This window comes from Halichondria panicea, chromosome 14 (assembly GCF_963675165.1).
Source record: "Halichondria panicea chromosome 14, odHalPani1.1, whole genome shotgun sequence".
Taxonomy (NCBI): domain Eukaryota; kingdom Metazoa; phylum Porifera; class Demospongiae; order Suberitida; family Halichondriidae; genus Halichondria; species Halichondria panicea.
This window is the reverse complement of record NC_087390.1, coordinates 1,375,412-1,392,099: the sequence shown is the minus strand read 5'-3', so window position 1 is coordinate 1,392,099 and position 16,688 is coordinate 1,375,412. Positions and strand designations below refer to the sequence as shown.

General features: G+C 39.6%; 2 protein-coding genes and 2 long non-coding RNA genes across 8 annotated transcripts in view; 2 read left to right on the top strand and 2 right to left on the bottom strand.

Moving 5' to 3' along the window:
• Positions 1-303: 303 nt before the first annotated feature.
• LOC135347357 (uncharacterized) lies at positions 304-4,418 on the top strand. The gene is made up of 5 exons (XM_064545316.1): positions 304-574; positions 630-941; positions 998-2,394; positions 3,492-4,191; positions 4,277-4,418. Exons 1-5 carry the CDS (start codon positions 562-564, stop codon positions 4,309-4,311), a joined length of 2,457 nt encoding a protein of 818 aa, XP_064401386.1. The 5' UTR covers positions 304-561; the 3' UTR covers positions 4,312-4,418.
• Positions 2,520-16,688, bottom strand: part of LOC135347364 (tubulin gamma-2 chain-like) — a 26,531-nt gene continuing 12,362 nt past the window's right edge. The window contains exons 12-17 of one of the 4 annotated variants that reach the window (XM_064545331.1): positions 8,418-8,549; positions 7,848-7,934; positions 5,557-5,884; positions 3,195-4,799; positions 2,888-2,963; positions 2,520-2,836 (exon numbers count right to left, since the gene is read on the bottom strand). In XM_064545331.1, coding sequence (XP_064401401.1) covers positions 8,547-8,549 — 3 coding nt within the window. In that variant the 3' untranslated portion in view covers positions 2,520-2,836; positions 2,888-2,963; positions 3,195-4,799; ... (1 more) ...; positions 7,848-7,934; positions 8,418-8,546. Of the gene's footprint in view, positions 2,837-2,887; positions 4,800-5,556; positions 5,885-7,847; positions 7,935-8,417; positions 8,550-16,688 lie in introns of all 4 variants that reach the window. The other 3 variants (XM_064545332.1, XM_064545329.1, XM_064545330.1) reach the window with 3 other exon arrangements.
• On the top strand, positions 9,197-13,386 carry LOC135347381 (uncharacterized). Its single transcript, XR_010398357.1, has 3 exons — positions 9,197-10,176; positions 12,691-13,198; positions 13,319-13,386. It is a non-coding gene; the product is annotated as an uncharacterized LOC135347381 (long non-coding RNA).
• Positions 10,418-14,513, bottom strand: LOC135347376 (uncharacterized). 2 transcript variants are annotated; one of them, XR_010398352.1, is made up of 4 exons: positions 13,750-14,513; positions 12,677-13,491; positions 11,339-12,583; positions 10,418-10,934 (listed from the first exon to the last, which is right to left on the bottom strand). It is a non-coding gene; the product is annotated as an uncharacterized LOC135347376 (long non-coding RNA). The 2 variants fall into 2 exon arrangements; XR_010398351.1 differs by having other exon boundaries at positions 13,754-14,513.

Here is a 16,688-nt window from a genome sequence, read left to right as displayed (position 1 = left end):
AATTATAATAATTATTATGTTATGCATCACTTATTGCATTAATGCGTATTTACCCATAGATTCAGAGATGGATTGTTGTCAGACACTTTATGATTTCTGTCGTCGGACGGAATGTTGGACCAATTAATAACATTCCGTATATTCATTGGAGCCTAATTACCCGCAAGAAGATTATATTCATTGGAGCAGACAGACAGAACGTTCTGCCCCGAGTCACCAGACGGTTCTCTCCCTCCCACGCAAACCAGCTGGAATTCAAGACTAGTGTATCCCTAGTCCCTAGTTTGCTAGTGATACGTGCATGTAATTATTATAGCACACTGAGTCTATATCACCTGACTGCTTTTAGATTGGCTGGATATCATGACAGCACAAATTCAGTTGTGACATGCAGTATAAAGGCTGCATTTAGGCATAGAACTCGTTGTTCCAAACAAGTCTCACTGACATCAGAATCAAGAACATATAAGAAATCTAGCTATTTCATTTTGCAACAAACTCAGTGGACAGTTCCTTCTGTTTCTTACTTTGTCATTCTTACAGTATACAGTGAAAAGAATCATGGCGAGTCAAGGTATCTTGCATGCATGGATGTCGTTTTATAATGTTTATGTTGCATTTGAATATAGGTTCTAATTATAACCACGGTTATAACACTCTCGTGGAATGTTGCAGCCAAGTGTGTGGAGGACTCTCCAGCGACCCATTGAATATTGCTCAATCTCTTCACAGCAAAGGGTTTATTTCTGCAGCACTTATGGAAGAAGTACGTACACTACCTGGCGCAGACATTAAAAAGGGAAACACACTGTATACAGCTATACTAAAATGTGTTAAAGACTATCGAAATAGGTATTTGGAGTTTATCTCTGTACTAGAAGAAAACAAGATCCTTCACAGTGATCTTTTAACAGCTCTCCGGAATACTCACCTCAAAATTTGTAAGTTTACTAATTATTATTATTTTATGAAAAATTAATGTCATTACCATGAGCAGGCAATGAGTCAGTACAAGAAAAAGTCAAGAATACCAGCAAAGCAATTAAAACAGTTGAATCGATAGCTAGGGAGCTCGAAATGTCCACTCATTCTCAAGAGCTCGAAAGAATCTCTTCAGCGTTAACATCTGGCACAGTCCAAATAGGATTTGTTGGCTTAACTAATGCTGGCAAAAGTACAACTGCCAATTCCTTTATAGGCTCGCCTTTTCTCCCATCATCGTTTCAAAGGCAGACGGTCAGCTCAATCCGAATTGTACACGATCCAGCATCTCCGAATGGAGAACTTTTTGGAAGAAAAAAATATAGTGATGGCTTAGTTCATCTTGCATCAGGCGGTAAATCTGTTAAATCATTTCTTGCGAAACTGAATATCGAGGATCGCAAAAGTGAGATTCAGTACACTGAACTCATTCTCCGTGCATCTGTTGCTATTTTATCAGAGATTGGACAAGCTTTTGCTCCTGAAATTCTTGATATGCCTGGCACTAGTGATACATTTACTAGCCAAAAAACAACTGCTGCTGCAAAAACAGCTTTAAAAAGCCTAGCAGCCATCATACTCGTTGTCAGTGCCGATGACGTATCTAAGGGTGCAGTGACTGAGCTTGTTGAGGGTATAAAAACATTGCATCCTGGCCTGATGGATAAACAAAACAGGATGCTAGTGCTCATCAACAAATATGACTTGTGCTACGACGGGAATGAATGTTCTTGGACTCCCGAAAAACTTCAAGAAGAAATGGCTGAGCAAATTGGAATATCAATAGAGCAAACGGTATGCTTCAGTGCTAAGTATGCACAAGAAGCACAACAATGGCTACGAGATCCTTCTGCTGTAGACGAAGACATGTATGGAAAGAAGTATTATGATTTACGATCAACACCTGCAAAGGATTCCATTGGTTCTTTGAAAAAGTACACCCCAAAAAATGTAAAGAAACTAGCTGAGGTTCTTGAGAAATTTAGTCGATTTCCAGAAGTTAAAACAAAGCTTCTGTGGGCACTCTGTGTTAATGGTCCTGAAATTCTTTTAGAGAGTGCTGTGGACGATTGTCATGGGGAAATGTCAAAAATGAAAGAAGCCATTACCCAGAAAAAACAAGAAGTTGATATACAGGGTAAGGAAAATAGTGTAGAGAAACAAAAAGCTCAGGTGGAAAAAATTAATCTCTTTCAAAACGCTTGTGAGCTGTCTAAAACTACTTTCCCAGAAAAAGTAGCTCAATCTTTTGCTTTTCAACTGAATACAGTTACTTCAAAACTTGAGAATGACATCAGCACACAAGCTTTCTTCAAATCAATAGGTCTTAAAAGACAGCATGATAATGAAAAATATGTATTGCAGTGTGTACATGGTGCTCGACAAACCATGCTTGAAAGCGCGAAAGACAAGGTAAACAATAGCCTCGATCCCAGGCCGAGTTTTCGCTTTTATAACGGTTAGGCGAACAACTGGGCCTGGTACTAGTTGTCTGCGCATGCGTCAAATTTTCATTGTATATTTGTGGTCGGCAAAAATATTTAATAAATCAATAATGGAAATTTGTACACAGAAAATGCACAGAGTGAGTACACAAAAGATGCACATAGGGAGCTGCTTCACAAAGGCCTGGGGAGTTGCCAGTTGTGCTGCAGCACAATTACAGTGACCCAGGGCAACTTCAGGATGATTGAATGCCTTCAAATTACGTTTCAAAAAGATTTAGCAGGCTGCTGGACTTCTCTGATTCTAGGCCCCAACTCGTAACTCATTGGTTGAGAAAACGTAGATTCTCTTGATGTCTCTGAGCTACCCAGCAACGCTCGAATGAGCAGGTCATACTCCAGTCCTGTGTCTGTGAGTATAGGACAATATTAAAAGAAACCAAAGACGGTTAAACCCTTACCTCAAACTGTCCAGTCTCGTCCGTTAGTATAGCCAAGAGGAGCACTGTTGGGATAGCTGGATATTAGCCATTGCTCCTGTACAGAGAAGTAGACATTTTAAATACGTGTAGATCTATACATATTAAATTTCTCGGTTATAGTGTCATTGTCGACGAGCTGATGATGGCAGCACCAAGTTCTCTAGCTCACACTCTTCACTTGATCCACCATATTAATGATGAAACTATAGTCTACCTACATTCTTGCCAAACATGAACAAGACTTGATAGCATAGCCGGCCATAGGGCCCACACAAAAATATCTGACCTTAACAAGCTTGACAAAGCTTTATACCTCTTCCCTTGTTGTTCAGTCTTCAGAATAAGCTTCAGAGAAGAGAGAAGCTTCAGCTAAGAGCCATTCCAATCAAGTCCAATAATGATAAAACGGGAACTGACTTCTAGTACACGATAGTACACGAATATAAATGTCACGAAAGTGAACGAGAATATCCATTCGTCAGAATCTGACGAACGATTGACGCATGCGCAGACAACTAGTACCAGGCCCAGTTGTTCGCCTAACCGTTATAAAAGCGAAAACTCGGCCTGGGATCGAGGCTAGGTAAACAATACTTGGATTGTTGGTATTGCACAAATGAAAGAAATCTTATCCATAAAACTTAAATCGATGCTTAGCGATCTCAAGCAATATTTAATCTTACACCAGCTCACTGACCTCCTCGACTTAAGTGATGTGGATCCAAACAAACTACTAGACACCTTTGTATTTCCATCTGTCGAGCAACCAGACTTTGCGAAATGCACAGCTATCAGTGATGAAGCTATTAAACCTGCTATCAGACGTTCTACGAAGAAAGTGCAGAAAAACGAGACAGCTTCCAAAGAAATCCCGTATTTCTTCTTTTTTAAAATGAAGTTTGACTATACCAAGGTTGTTGATGTCCAAGAAAGGGTGTTCGAAATAGATTTTGATATACTTAGTACAGCATTTAAAAAGCTTGCTTCATTTTGTTCAAGTCATGTTCAGAACTCTCTGCTGAAGATCTTTAAAGTTGTAGCTAGCAACTTATCTCAAGCACTTGGGTATGAACTGCAGCAGCTATCAAAAAAGCCAATTCAGTTGAAAAAAAATGAGCTAAAAGCAACAGAGGAAGATTTTCAAAAGTCCAAAAAAGACGTCACAAAATTGGAGAATGCATGCCAAGCACTTGTGGTTGCCGATAGAAAACTTAGTGACTCCCTGTCTCCTGCTGGTAAAAAAAGAACACATGAAGAGGCATCGTCATCAATCAAGAAGCCTGGTGAGTGCATGCATGAGTTTGTGATAATACCGACAAGTTATTTTTACTGATATACGTGTATATTCACTGTTTATTTCTTATATAGCTCCCAAAAAACCAAAGACATCCAAAAGGCACTGACACAGATGCTAACATTACCCAAACTGTACTTTTAAGTGACTTATCATAATTGTGCGTGTATAGGAGAATTATTTTTGTGTACCACTCAATGTATGCATGTACATTTATTAACAGCCATAATTCTATGCATGCATTAATTAATAACCGATATACCGTATACTTATTACAGGTTGGACTCTAGCCTCGACTCAAGTCCGCTTTACTTTTCTAAAGCGGCTTTGAATCGAGGCTAGTTGGACTCGATCTTTAATATAATTAAAACGTGTAAAATACTATAATAATAATTAATCAGAACTATAGCTATAGTAATGATGATGTGCATGCAGTTACATATTTTTGTATACAATAATTATTTGTCTAGAGTCACATGCAGCGAAGTGAAAGCTGGATGCACACTCGAACAATACGATTAGACAAGAGTTATAATTTTGTAGTAGAAATGCTCATTTTGTAAGTGTGATAGCAGAATCTTAAGGCTTGGCACCACTCTGTATGGAAAAGATGTTATAATTGCTGTAACACATCATAATTACCCTGTGCTGCACAGTACGCAGAGATAGAGTGATTGGTACATGTGTTTGAGTAAAAGGTTACATAATTATATTAGCTCAAACAGAATGCTCATGCACTTAGGTCATAGTTGGCATCTGCATGATGCTGAGTATGCATGGTGTATGTGGGACACAAAAATAAGTGTTCAAGCGAAATAGACACTTTCATGGACAGCGACTGCTTTAACTGCTATTGAGACAGTGGCTATACATGTATAGGCTTCTATAGTAGGCAATATTCCAGAAAATTTTTTTGAATAATAGGCAGTCTTTTTGCAATTTGAATAACAGGCACTGTGAAATAGTTTAATTATGATATTCATTGAGTTGCACATGCCAGTAGCTCAAAACACGCCCACATTTTACATGGCAGTGAATCTAATTGCAGTTCAATCAATGTTGAAACCACATTTTTTGTGCTAAAGTTTGTTATTTCGCTGCTGAAATTAAGTATAGTAATGATTTTTAGTGCTATATAGGTGTTTTATTTCGCTGCTGTGCATGTTGATAATAGGTGTCATTAATAATATATAGGCTGATAAAGTGAATAATAGGCTGATGAAGTGCGAATAAATAATTTGAATAGGTGAACAAATTTGAATATTTGGCACAGGCCTAGCTTCTAGTCATGGATTTTTATTTGTGAATTTGCAAAATAATGCTTAGTTCTCGAGTTATGCTTAGTTTTGCTTACTTGTAATTCCATTGTAGCCTTTTCAGGAAGAGTGCGTAGAAAAATGTGTCCATGGAGTGTTGCTACTAGAACACTAGAACACTGATGCAGCATGCAGCCATTAATTTTAGACTTTGTATACTTTTGATAGCTCGAGTGGGATGGGATATAAACTTGAATTTGTAGAACAATATAGTGGTAATCTTATGAGTCCTATCGATGTTCCCCTGGTGATGTTGTCAGGTTCAGTGGAGGCTCTGTACTCATCAATGACCTCTTGGACCACCCTCTGTGAGTCATCAAGCTGAGAAAAGCTTCTTTCTTTCTCAGACTGTCAAACTGGCTGCAACTAATGTGTGGGTGGTGGGGGTCAGTTTAGGGGATATACATTTCAACTTATGGGTGGGTGTAAAGTGCAACACTATACTCTCAGCACACTACAGTGGAACTTTGAACTTAAAGACCAAATAATGTCAATGGAAAGTGTCCTGTTACTGCATGAGGTGCGTCAAATCCATTTCCATTTCATAAAAATTACACTGGTAGAAATAGCAGATACAGTACAATTGTGGCTACTGTCACATTTCCCTGTGAACACAATCATGGCAACAGTAGGAGGGTTTGGTGTGTGTACACAGTTGGGTGATGGGGTTGAAATCAATATAATTATGTGGGAATCACAGATGAATAGCTTAAATTGAACACCTGTTGGTCATGCACTTTATGAACCCACATTCTTCAAATTTGTATTCCTCTTACACCATTCCCAGGTGTCTATATAGGCCACCCACAACCATGAGATCAGATGTAAGCAAACATCCAACACAAGGAGGAAACGCATAATCTACCAAGGCTATGTTTGTAAGACACAAGTAACATATGGAGCACTCACCAATGCCATGCTGGTGTGGTTGGCTAGCATGAGACCGCTGACCCTATGAGCTTGTCATGACTGGATGTGGGGAGGCTTGCGGGAGAGGGTAACCTGTGCATGCATTGCGAAAAAACAGAAAAGAGTGAAAATGTTGTGATGTCATGCTGTCCATAGCATGAGTGGATACCTAGTCATCCTGGTACATGCAGCAACCTCTTAATTCAGCACCACGCAAAAACAAATCTAGGATTATTATTATGTACAATCATACTACTAGCAATGCTTTGTCAGTAAACAAAAACTGTAGAATCATGTAGTTATCATAACAAACAGTAAGTTAAAATCTCTTATAAACTGTACATGTACGTGTAACTACACTGTAGTTCTTCAGATCACAACCATCCCCCTGTACACATGTACACATGGGATACAATGAACTAGGCTACAAAATTAGGGCTTCTTTATAATGGACATCTTTGGGGAACAAACTGTTGGCCATTACGCCTGAAATCAAAGCACCCCATATACATGTACCTTCACGGCTCTAGTCGAAGAAGCAAACAAAGTTGTTTGACTTACTGATGGTCTTGATGAAGATCCACATTGAGGTAGCCTTCCTGAGCACCCAGTGGTACTGTTTAGAGAGGTAGGTGAGGGTCCTCTCTCGTATACAGTGGTGCTCCACGTATGAGGACACTAGCAGGACCATCACTGTGTGTGTGGGTGTGTGTGTGGATGAAAGCACCGCGGGTGTTGATACCTCAATGGAGGCACCAAAGCTATATGACAGACATGAGCTACTACATCTACATGTAGCTAGTAAATTTACATTGATCGACCACTAAAAAGAAAACCAAATTTCAAAGTCCATACAATTACTGGCTGCTGCATGAAGCAGCTACGTGTAAGCGCAGCTTTGCAACTCTTGCAGCTAGCGTTCTAGTGGCAGAGCTAACTACTAAGTAGAGTAGCAACACTCCATGGATAAGTTTTTCTATGCACTCTTCTGAAAAAGCTGCAATGGCACTCCAAGTAGGCATAACTCGAGAACCAAGCGATATTTGCAAATCCACCCAAGAAAACATGACTAGAAACCTATAGACTTGCACTTAATTGATCCTTGAGCAGCTGTAGCAGCTTGACTACACACACACACACACACTACCGTATTGGGTTTGGTGTGTGTACACAGTTGGTGAAATCAATATATGTGGCAGATGAATAAGCTTAAATTGAACACCTGTTGGTCATGCGCTTTATAAACCCACATTCTTCAAATTTGTATATATTCCTATGAGTATTCACTTACACCATTCCCAGGTGTCTATAGGCCACCCACAACCATGATCAGATGTAAGCAAACATCCAACACAAGGGGAAAACGCATAATCTACCAAGGCTATGTTTGTACGACACACGTAACATATGGAGTACTCACTGATGCCATGCTGGTGTGGTTGGCTAGCATGAGTCCACTGACCCTATGAGCTGACTGGATGTGGGGAGGCTTGCGGGAGAGGGCAACCTGTGCATGCATGGAGACACACAGAGAAGAGTGAATGACAGGCATTGTTGTCATGCTGTCCATAGCAGGAGTGGATTCATAGTCATCCTGGTACATGCAGCAACCTCTTAATTCAGCACAATGCAAAAACAAATCTAGGATTATAATTATGTACAATCATACTACTAGCAATGCTTTGTCAGTAAACAAAAACTGTAGAATCATGTAGTTATCATAACAAACAGTAAGTTAAAATCTCTTATAAACTGTACGTGTAACTACACTGTAGTTCTTTAGATCACAACCATCCCCCTGTACATATGTACACATGGGATACAATGCTAGTGAACTAGGCTACAAAATTAGGGCTTCTTTATAATGGACATCTTTGGGGAACAAACTGTTGGCCATTACGCCTGAAATCAAAGCACCTCGATAAATCCATATACATGTACGTACCTCCACGGCTCTAGTCGAAGTAGTAAACAAAGTTGTTTGACTTACTGATGGTCTTGATGAAGATCCACATTGAGGTAGCCTTCCTGAGCACCCAGGGGTACTGTTTAGAGAGGTAAGTGAGGGTCCTCTCTCGTAGACAGTGGTGCTCCACGTACGGGGACACTAGCAGGACCATCACTGTGTGTGTGTGTGTGTGGTGTGTGTGTGGGGGGGCTATAATGAAAGCACCGCGGATGCTGATGCCTCAATGGAGGCACCAAAGCTATATGACAGACATGAGCTACTACATCTACATGTAGCTAGTAAATTTACATTGATCGACCATGATCATTGCTAAAAAGAATTCGAAGTCCATACAATTAATGGCTGCTGCATGAAGCAGCTACGTGTAAGCGCAGCTTTGCAGCTCTTGCAGCTAGCGTTCTAGTGGCAGAGCTAACTACTAAGTAGAGTAGCAACACTCCATGGACAAGTTTTTCTATGCACTCTTCTGAAAAAGCTGCAATGGCACTCCAAGTAGGCATAACTCAAGAACCAAGCGATATTTGCAAATCCACCCAAGAAAACATGACTAGAAGCCTATATAGACTTGCACTTGATTGATCCTTGAGCAGCTGTAGCAGCTTGACTACACACACACACACACACTACCGTATAGGTTTGGTGTGTGTACACAGTTGGGAAATCAATATATGTGGCAGATGAATAAGCTTAAATTGAACACCTGTTGGTCATGCGCTTTATAAACCCCCACATTCTTCAAATTTGTATATATTCCTATGAGTATTCACTTATACCATTTCCAGGTGTCTATATAGGCCACCCACAACCATGATCAGATGTAAGCAAACATTCAACACAAGGGGAAAATGCATAATCTACCAAGGCTATGTTTGTACGACACACGTAACATATGGAGCACTCACTGATGCCTTGCTGGTTTGGTTGGCTAGCATGAGTCCGCTGACCCTATGAGCTGACTGGATGTGGGGAGGCTTGCGGGAGAGGGCAACCTGTGCATGCATGGAGACACACAGAGGAGTGAATGACAGGCATTGTTGTCATGCTGTCCATAGCAGGAGTGGATAACGATTCATAGTCATCCTGGTATACATGCAGCAACCTCTTAATTCAGCACCACGCAAAAACAAATCTAGGATTATAACTAGAGCACTAAAGTGCAAACCCTCGGCTGGTGACATAATTACAGAAGAGTGATATTATAATACAGTGCATGTAGTGATGTTATCATGTATGACTTAACTGTCGTAGCACAGAAATTGAGGAACAATAAAACTAAACCAGACTGGAGGCATGCTGAAACATTAGAGGAACAGAGTTTTAGTGGCACATAGATATCTATGCACTGAAACTGTGGAATTCTGGAGTCTCAGAGAAGTATGGCTCCTGCATGGATCCCAGATCACAGTCAGCTAACCAGGGCCAGTCACAATTCTAGCTTTCTATTGTAGTGACCCTTTTCCATTGTTCTTGGTACGGGATCAACTCAGTTGTAAATACGTAAGGTACCTCGAATAAAGGCCGCGTGTAGTTTGCTAGCTGCCACGTGCAAGTTCAAGCTTTTCTTAGCTTTTGCAGAGCTTTTGCTAGCCTCTCGATCCCAGGCCGAGTTTTCGCTTTTATAACGGTTAGGCGAACAAAAAAGGGAAAACTCGGCCTGGGATTGAGGCTAAGCTTTTGCTAGCTTTTATAGACAATGAAACTTTTACATCGAAATCTACCACTATTTAAAGCAAGATATTGTTGGCTATCTATGCTGCAAAGGCAGCGCTATGGCATCCAGGTGAGTAGAGATACTCAACTCATGACAAACAAACAAACACAGTGGCGGCAGAGGAGGGAGGATAGTTGGGCGGAGTCCAACCAACCAAAGATAGGAAGGGAAGGATTGGCAACGGTAGAAAATTTGAAGCTATCCGTGACACGCTTACGTCATTGGAATGCATCACTTTGCCTCTACTTTTGTTGCCTCCAAACTATGGCAATAAAAATAACAGAGAGAACAAGTCCTATTAACTCTGAAAGAAGTCATTGATGACAGATGCAAGTTGACATCCCAAGAATCTGCCTCAAGTTAAATACTGAGAGGGATTCTCAAAGTCAACAAGAAAGAGAGAAGCTCAGAAACAACACTTTAATACTTAGACAATACTGCTTGTGTTCATGTCCATTCTCACATTTGATATAAGCTCTGGGCTTGTATGCACAAAAACTAGATAACATAGATAGACTGATAGTACTGTAGCCATTATCAATATTCTCTGTAACATGTTCTGTACGACATTTTATTAATACCAAATTTTAATAATTATCAACATTTCACAAGTCATATAAACTGCTAAGCTGCATAATGAACTGCTACTGCTGCTACTGCATGAGGTAGAGCTGGTGCTATACAACTGTACAGGTCTTTTGCATGTAACAAAGTCTTTCATTTCGTTTTTTAATATGTAGCCCAAAATAGTCAATCAACTCTTCTTTCTTCAGCTTCATAAATTTCTTCCAGCATACTGATAGTACGATGAAGATCTAATAGTATGACTGTGTATGTGGGGGGGTGGCATATGAATGAGTTAGTAAAACACTGTGGCACTGACCTGGAGCTTTCTATCCCAGTTCTGTATAAGCCGATAATCAGGCCTTACACCTCCAGTCATATTTTCTGCAACTGACTAAAATTTAAAGCACAAAACCTGTACCAGTTGATGGACCTGACATTGATAAACACTCTCATGAAATCAGTATAATTTTAAAAGCATGTGTGTTTCTTAAAAAGGGAGCATAAAACGTCAGATGAAATAAGCCATACTCAACACTACAACACATTCTAAATGGTATGAATAGGCGATTTTTTCCTTTCAGTAGATCAACCTACATACATACAACCAGGAAAACTTGAAGAATAGTAATATGGATGAGTACTGTTTCTTAAAAAGGGATCAAACCTTGTAAAATTGTAGTTTTTCTGTAGTAAAAAGTCTTTGTTTCTTTAGTTTTACAAACTGGCATGATAATCTAACTCTAAATAAAGCACAACATCAGTGTAACACCATGAGAGGTCATAAAGCACTAAAGGAAGACCATAACAGACTTTTTCTGCTTTTCGCGGGCATTCTGGCAGGAAAACAGGCGAGTCACGGATGGTTTCATTACAAAACTGCAGAAACACATGTAAAATGATCACGTGAACCACTTCCGTTGCCAACGCTTAGCAGTTTTGTTCCCACTGCAAGAAATTTGCAGCCCAATCAGATTGCTGCAAGTGGGAAACCTTACAGCTCAATTTAGCTGACAAGGCGAGCTGGGACACTGTATTTCTCTGGAGAATGCAGAAACAGCTCCTGCTGGATATCTAGGCTACTAGAAAAGAAGCATAGTCTATCTTAGCATCTATGAATGAAGCTTGAACAGTATGTATTAATTAATTAAAAGGACTTGTCTTTGTTTTAAGTTTTGTTGTGCTACCAATAAGATTAGATCATTAGTTTGGACAAAACCTGTGTTATGTATGCCTTCTTTAGTCTTCGAAAAGCTTCTCAGAAGCCTTGGGGTAGTCTTATAGCTGGCTGTACCTCTCCTTGTGCTAGATGTCTAACTATTATGAAAAAGTTTATTTCTGCCTGTACTAAATCTTATATTACAGGCTACAGTATTCTTCTACTTTCTCTAAGAGTCTGAGGTCTTTCTTGAATTCCAAAACAACTATAGCTAGATCCAGTCAGCTAGAATAGCCATCCAAATAGTTAATTGATTTCTTTATATCGCACCCCTGAGCCATGCGGTTGTCAGCCACTTAAAGATTAAACAATATTCATACTCTGTCTCAAGTACCGGTGGAACAAAACTGCTACGTGTACTGATACCCAACCCAGAGCGCAGCGTTGGTTGGACTCCGCCCAACTAGAGGGAGGACACGATTAACCTTAGCTCTAATTAGCTAATTATCGCGACCTTTTAATTACATTCTTTGAACGATTCATCTTTTCTTTCTTTATAACCTCTTTCAATGAGCATTTTCCAATTATCCGGGAGTACAAGTTTACTCTCATTCACACAGAAATTAATACCCCGCGAAAATATGTTGGTATAATTATATATGCATGATTACTCTGGGCTAATGGCATTGTATCTCTTACGCTGATACTCTCAGCAAGTCCATTTGCTGCATTGATACCTCCTATCACAATACCCTATACATATAATATGAAAGAAAGATCAATTAATTTATTATAATATAGGCATAAGAACCATTCATGGTTATATGTGCATGATTATACACTCACTTGAACACTTTCAGGACTCTGGTTGTTAGCTATGGCCACCAAATTCACCCGGACAAGAGGGTATAGCTTCCTATCAATAGCACCATCCCTATCAGATACAATGGTATAGCAGTAGTGTCCGTTGCTTTCCTCTGCAGATAGGAGGACAATCCACACATTCCTCACCACTTGACAACGGTATCCAATGACACTCTCCACTAATTGATACATTGGCATTTATACAGGCATTGCTTGCAGTGGAGTACACATCTTGAGGGAGTACCAATAAGCTTTGAATGCCTGCTATACAAAATGATTTCCGTTTAAATTTTCAACTTCCTCAGAATCAGTTGATTGATGATGAGAAATACTGAGGCAAATATTTTGTAAAGGAGGAGCTAAAGAACAGGAAAACACATCGAGCACCTGTTCTGAGGATTCGTTTTCACCTTCAATTACAAACGACAAACACCGGTGCTTGCTAGTAGATTTCTCGGTGCAAAATGGGCAAAATTCATCAACGTAGCAGCTGAATTTAAAGTGGTAAGCAATTTCTGTGTACGTTCGATCGCCAAAATCCAACTCAACATCCATGTGTGCACGATTATTTAAGAGAGTAGGCCAACTTGGAGGAGTATTATCCAAAGCTAAATGTTTTCGTAGACTTGAGTGGTTGTTTTGAAAGCGATCCGGATGGTGGATGGACTGTACTCAGTGCATGGATCATAAGGTATGGCCTGCCAATCTGTTATACCAAGAAGTATCCTGCAATTGTCATTGAAATACCAACGAAAGCTCCCATCTGTGTACTGATTTTGATTCTTTGTAACAAGACCCTGTAGAGAAGCATATAGAATATTGATTTATTATGGATTGTTATGCAAATTCATTAGCACAAAAGATGTATAAGAATGATTTTTAGTGTTGATTGGAGTCAGGTTTAGCATAACTCTCAAAAGCACATTTTCATTAGAAAAAAGATAGTTAGTCTGATTCAGCGCAGATACAATTTAGCTTTAATTACAATTTCGTTAAAATTCGCTAAATTAGTACCCGTTTACATTGAGCATCTTAGTTGACAACAAGTTAATTACTTACAGTAAGATGGAGCCTAGAATGCTTGAGATAGCCACCCCCAAGAAGACGTAGGAAGATGTGTTCAGAGAGAACCCAAATGAATCACTTAGAATTGGATTCATTATGGCCTCAAAATATGCCCATTTCAGCATTTGTACGAACGATAGCAAGTGCATACTCACAATGAACAAATATTGCTAGAAATTAGTATAATTATAGGCTCTGCATGACATAGGATTGACAGTGCAATTGTGTGTGTTTTCAATTATTGCACAGATTTTGACTGAGTCTCGTATAATTATAATGCTCTGTATGGCTATAATGCTTTCGATATGCACTTGCATTGGTATAATGCTATGAATATTTGCAGTGCGTCCAGGCTTGGTCGAACTTGAGTTGTTTTTTGAGCAGACACAAAGCTCATGACAATTAGTTCTGTTCCATTACTCTCTCCACGGAAGAGAAAACAGAACAAGATTAACAATGTAACTCCAAAAGCTACATTGAACCAAGCAATGGATTGATACTGCTCATTAGAAAATATTACTGAAACACCTGCAGAATGAGTATTAAGAAGTATAATGTCGGATTGAAATTGGTATCAACAGAGTAGTTGCCGATCTATAGGCTTTTGGATGTTACTGCTTATACTAGGACCAACGACAAATCCAACGCTGTATCCAATAGAGTAGACTGAATATAGGAAGTTACGAGTTTTCACCACTTTTTAACCCTGAGTATGATAATCGACTATTACAAAAAATACCAGAATTAATCAGATATCCAAACACCAGCATAAATACTACTGAATATACAAACCATATATATAGCATAGATACTACTGAATACAAACCAGGCAATAAAACTAGTGATATTGGAAGATGAAGCATCAGGCATCTGATCCAGGCCTAGTTGTAGTGAGGTAACCAAGCATGCTACTGCAGCTACTACAAAGAGACTCCCACCTATGCAATACAAGACACTCACAACATACACGTAATGAGTAATGTCATGCAGGAACTAGGGTGAAGGCACTAGAAAGCAAACTTATGAGGAATAACAGTATAAAACTGTATTTCATCACTCTGTAGTTTCCCAGCTTAGCGTCGGCTAGCCATCATCCTGAGAAAACAGATCCCAACAAACCAAACACAAGTGCATGGGATAGTAATCAACCATTTCTGAATTACAAAATTGAGATTTGCAAGTTGTTGATGGAGCATATGAAACACTGATATACAGGATATAGTCAACAGCATAATCCAGACCAGAACAAGAAAGGCCCCTTGGAATAGAACCACCTCACTCTGTACTTGTACTTGCAGCCATTCCTTGATATCAAAGAGCTGCCTCCATTCGTCGTAGAGTTAGTTGTCATAACAGACACAGGGTTGCTAAAACACTTATACTGTGCATTCACACTTTCTATTGGATTGCATTGTAGTCCCCATGCATGGAGATACACCTGTAAATGCTGAGCATAGTTATAGTGTAATCAGTCATTATAAAAAGGAGACTATAGATTTCTCCCAAATGGTTATGAATCATTATCATGTTGCTATTAATCGCGTACTTTCAGTATATTCTTACTAAAATCCATAATACAAGCACGAAGATTATCAAAGGTGTCCATTGACAATTAATATCATAATATTGATTATGTGCATGTGCAAACACTGTATGTTTAAAATATTATAACAGTGAAACGTTGTACATAAACTAAGCATGCATACAATTGTTCTGAACATACATGATCGACAAACACATAATATGAATAACAGTAGTCAGTGCTGAGCTGACAAATATCGATCATAGACCTCCTCCACCACTCTGTGTGCATTGTAGTCCTCGTCTCTAACTCTCCTCTTGTACCAGCGAGCCAGGAGGCAGTACAGGATGAATCCAAGCAGACTGATGCCTACTCTAACCCCATATATTGTTAATGTGTTTTTCGGTGGAAAAATCTCGCCAATAACAAGAGATGAGAATAACACCAACACCATACACCCTCCAAACAATCCTCTCGTGTTGTATGGAGCTTGAGCACAAACTAACTCCATCACGGTACTAGCAAGGAACATTGTGAGCAAACCCTGAGAAATTGAATTCAAAACGATTGTAACATATGTAATAGCAACTAATTTATCACCGTAATTGTTTTGTAGTAGTTCCAGAATTAGAAACACAATACTGAGAGCCGTGATGAAGAGAGAAATTATCCCAATTCTTCTAAGAATGCTGGGAAGCCTGTTACGTATCACTGGGTATAGCACAAACTCATAAAAGACAGTCCAAACCATACCACACCACAAATGGTGATACGTGAATAAAGCCAGAAGCCTTGAAACATAATGCTTCCAATCTGGGGGATAAACACTAGTATAGTTTAGTGGATGGAAGAATGCAAGCGAGCACCCGAGAAGCCATAGAGTTAAGCAGAGGGGCAACAAATGTAGGATGGTTTTCACATCTTCAACTTGCTCTGTAGTGAATGGTCCACCGTATCTCGACTTTCCCAGGTCTATTCTTGAAGGTACGTCTTCCTCCCAGTATGTGAGAGCACTGCGATTGAGGGGAGCTTTATGCTTGGCAGCAAACTTGAGAACATGGTAGATGGTTTTGAAGGACTGAGGGGACTTTGGCTCAATTATCAGCCATTTTTTAGCTAGGAGAAAGTCAAGAACAAGAACAACACTCGTGCACAAAGGTGACAGCAAACTGTACAGTTGGACAACCCAGTATGATGAACGACTGATACACAAAACATCTGATATAATGGGCAAATCGACAACAAAAGGGATCCAAATACCAGCATAGATACAGAATGCAAACCAGGCAATAAAACTAGTGATATTGGAAGATGAAGCATCAGGCATCTGATCCAGGCCTAGTTGTAGTGAGGTAACAAAGCATGCTACTGCAGCTACTAGAAAGAGAATCCCACCTATGCAATACA

What these genes read in the sequence shown, in the direction of transcription:
- LOC135347357 (XM_064545316.1), top strand. An exon ending in TTGAAAGCGCGAAAGACAAG is followed by an intron (nt 2,395 to 3,491) that starts GTAAACAATAGC and finishes GATCGAGGCTAG; the next exon opens with GTAAACAATACTTGGATTGT. An exon ending in GTCATCAATCAAGAAGCCTG is followed by an intron (nt 4,192 to 4,276) that starts GTGAGTGCATGC and finishes TTTCTTATATAG; the next exon opens with CTCCCAAAAAACCAAAGACA.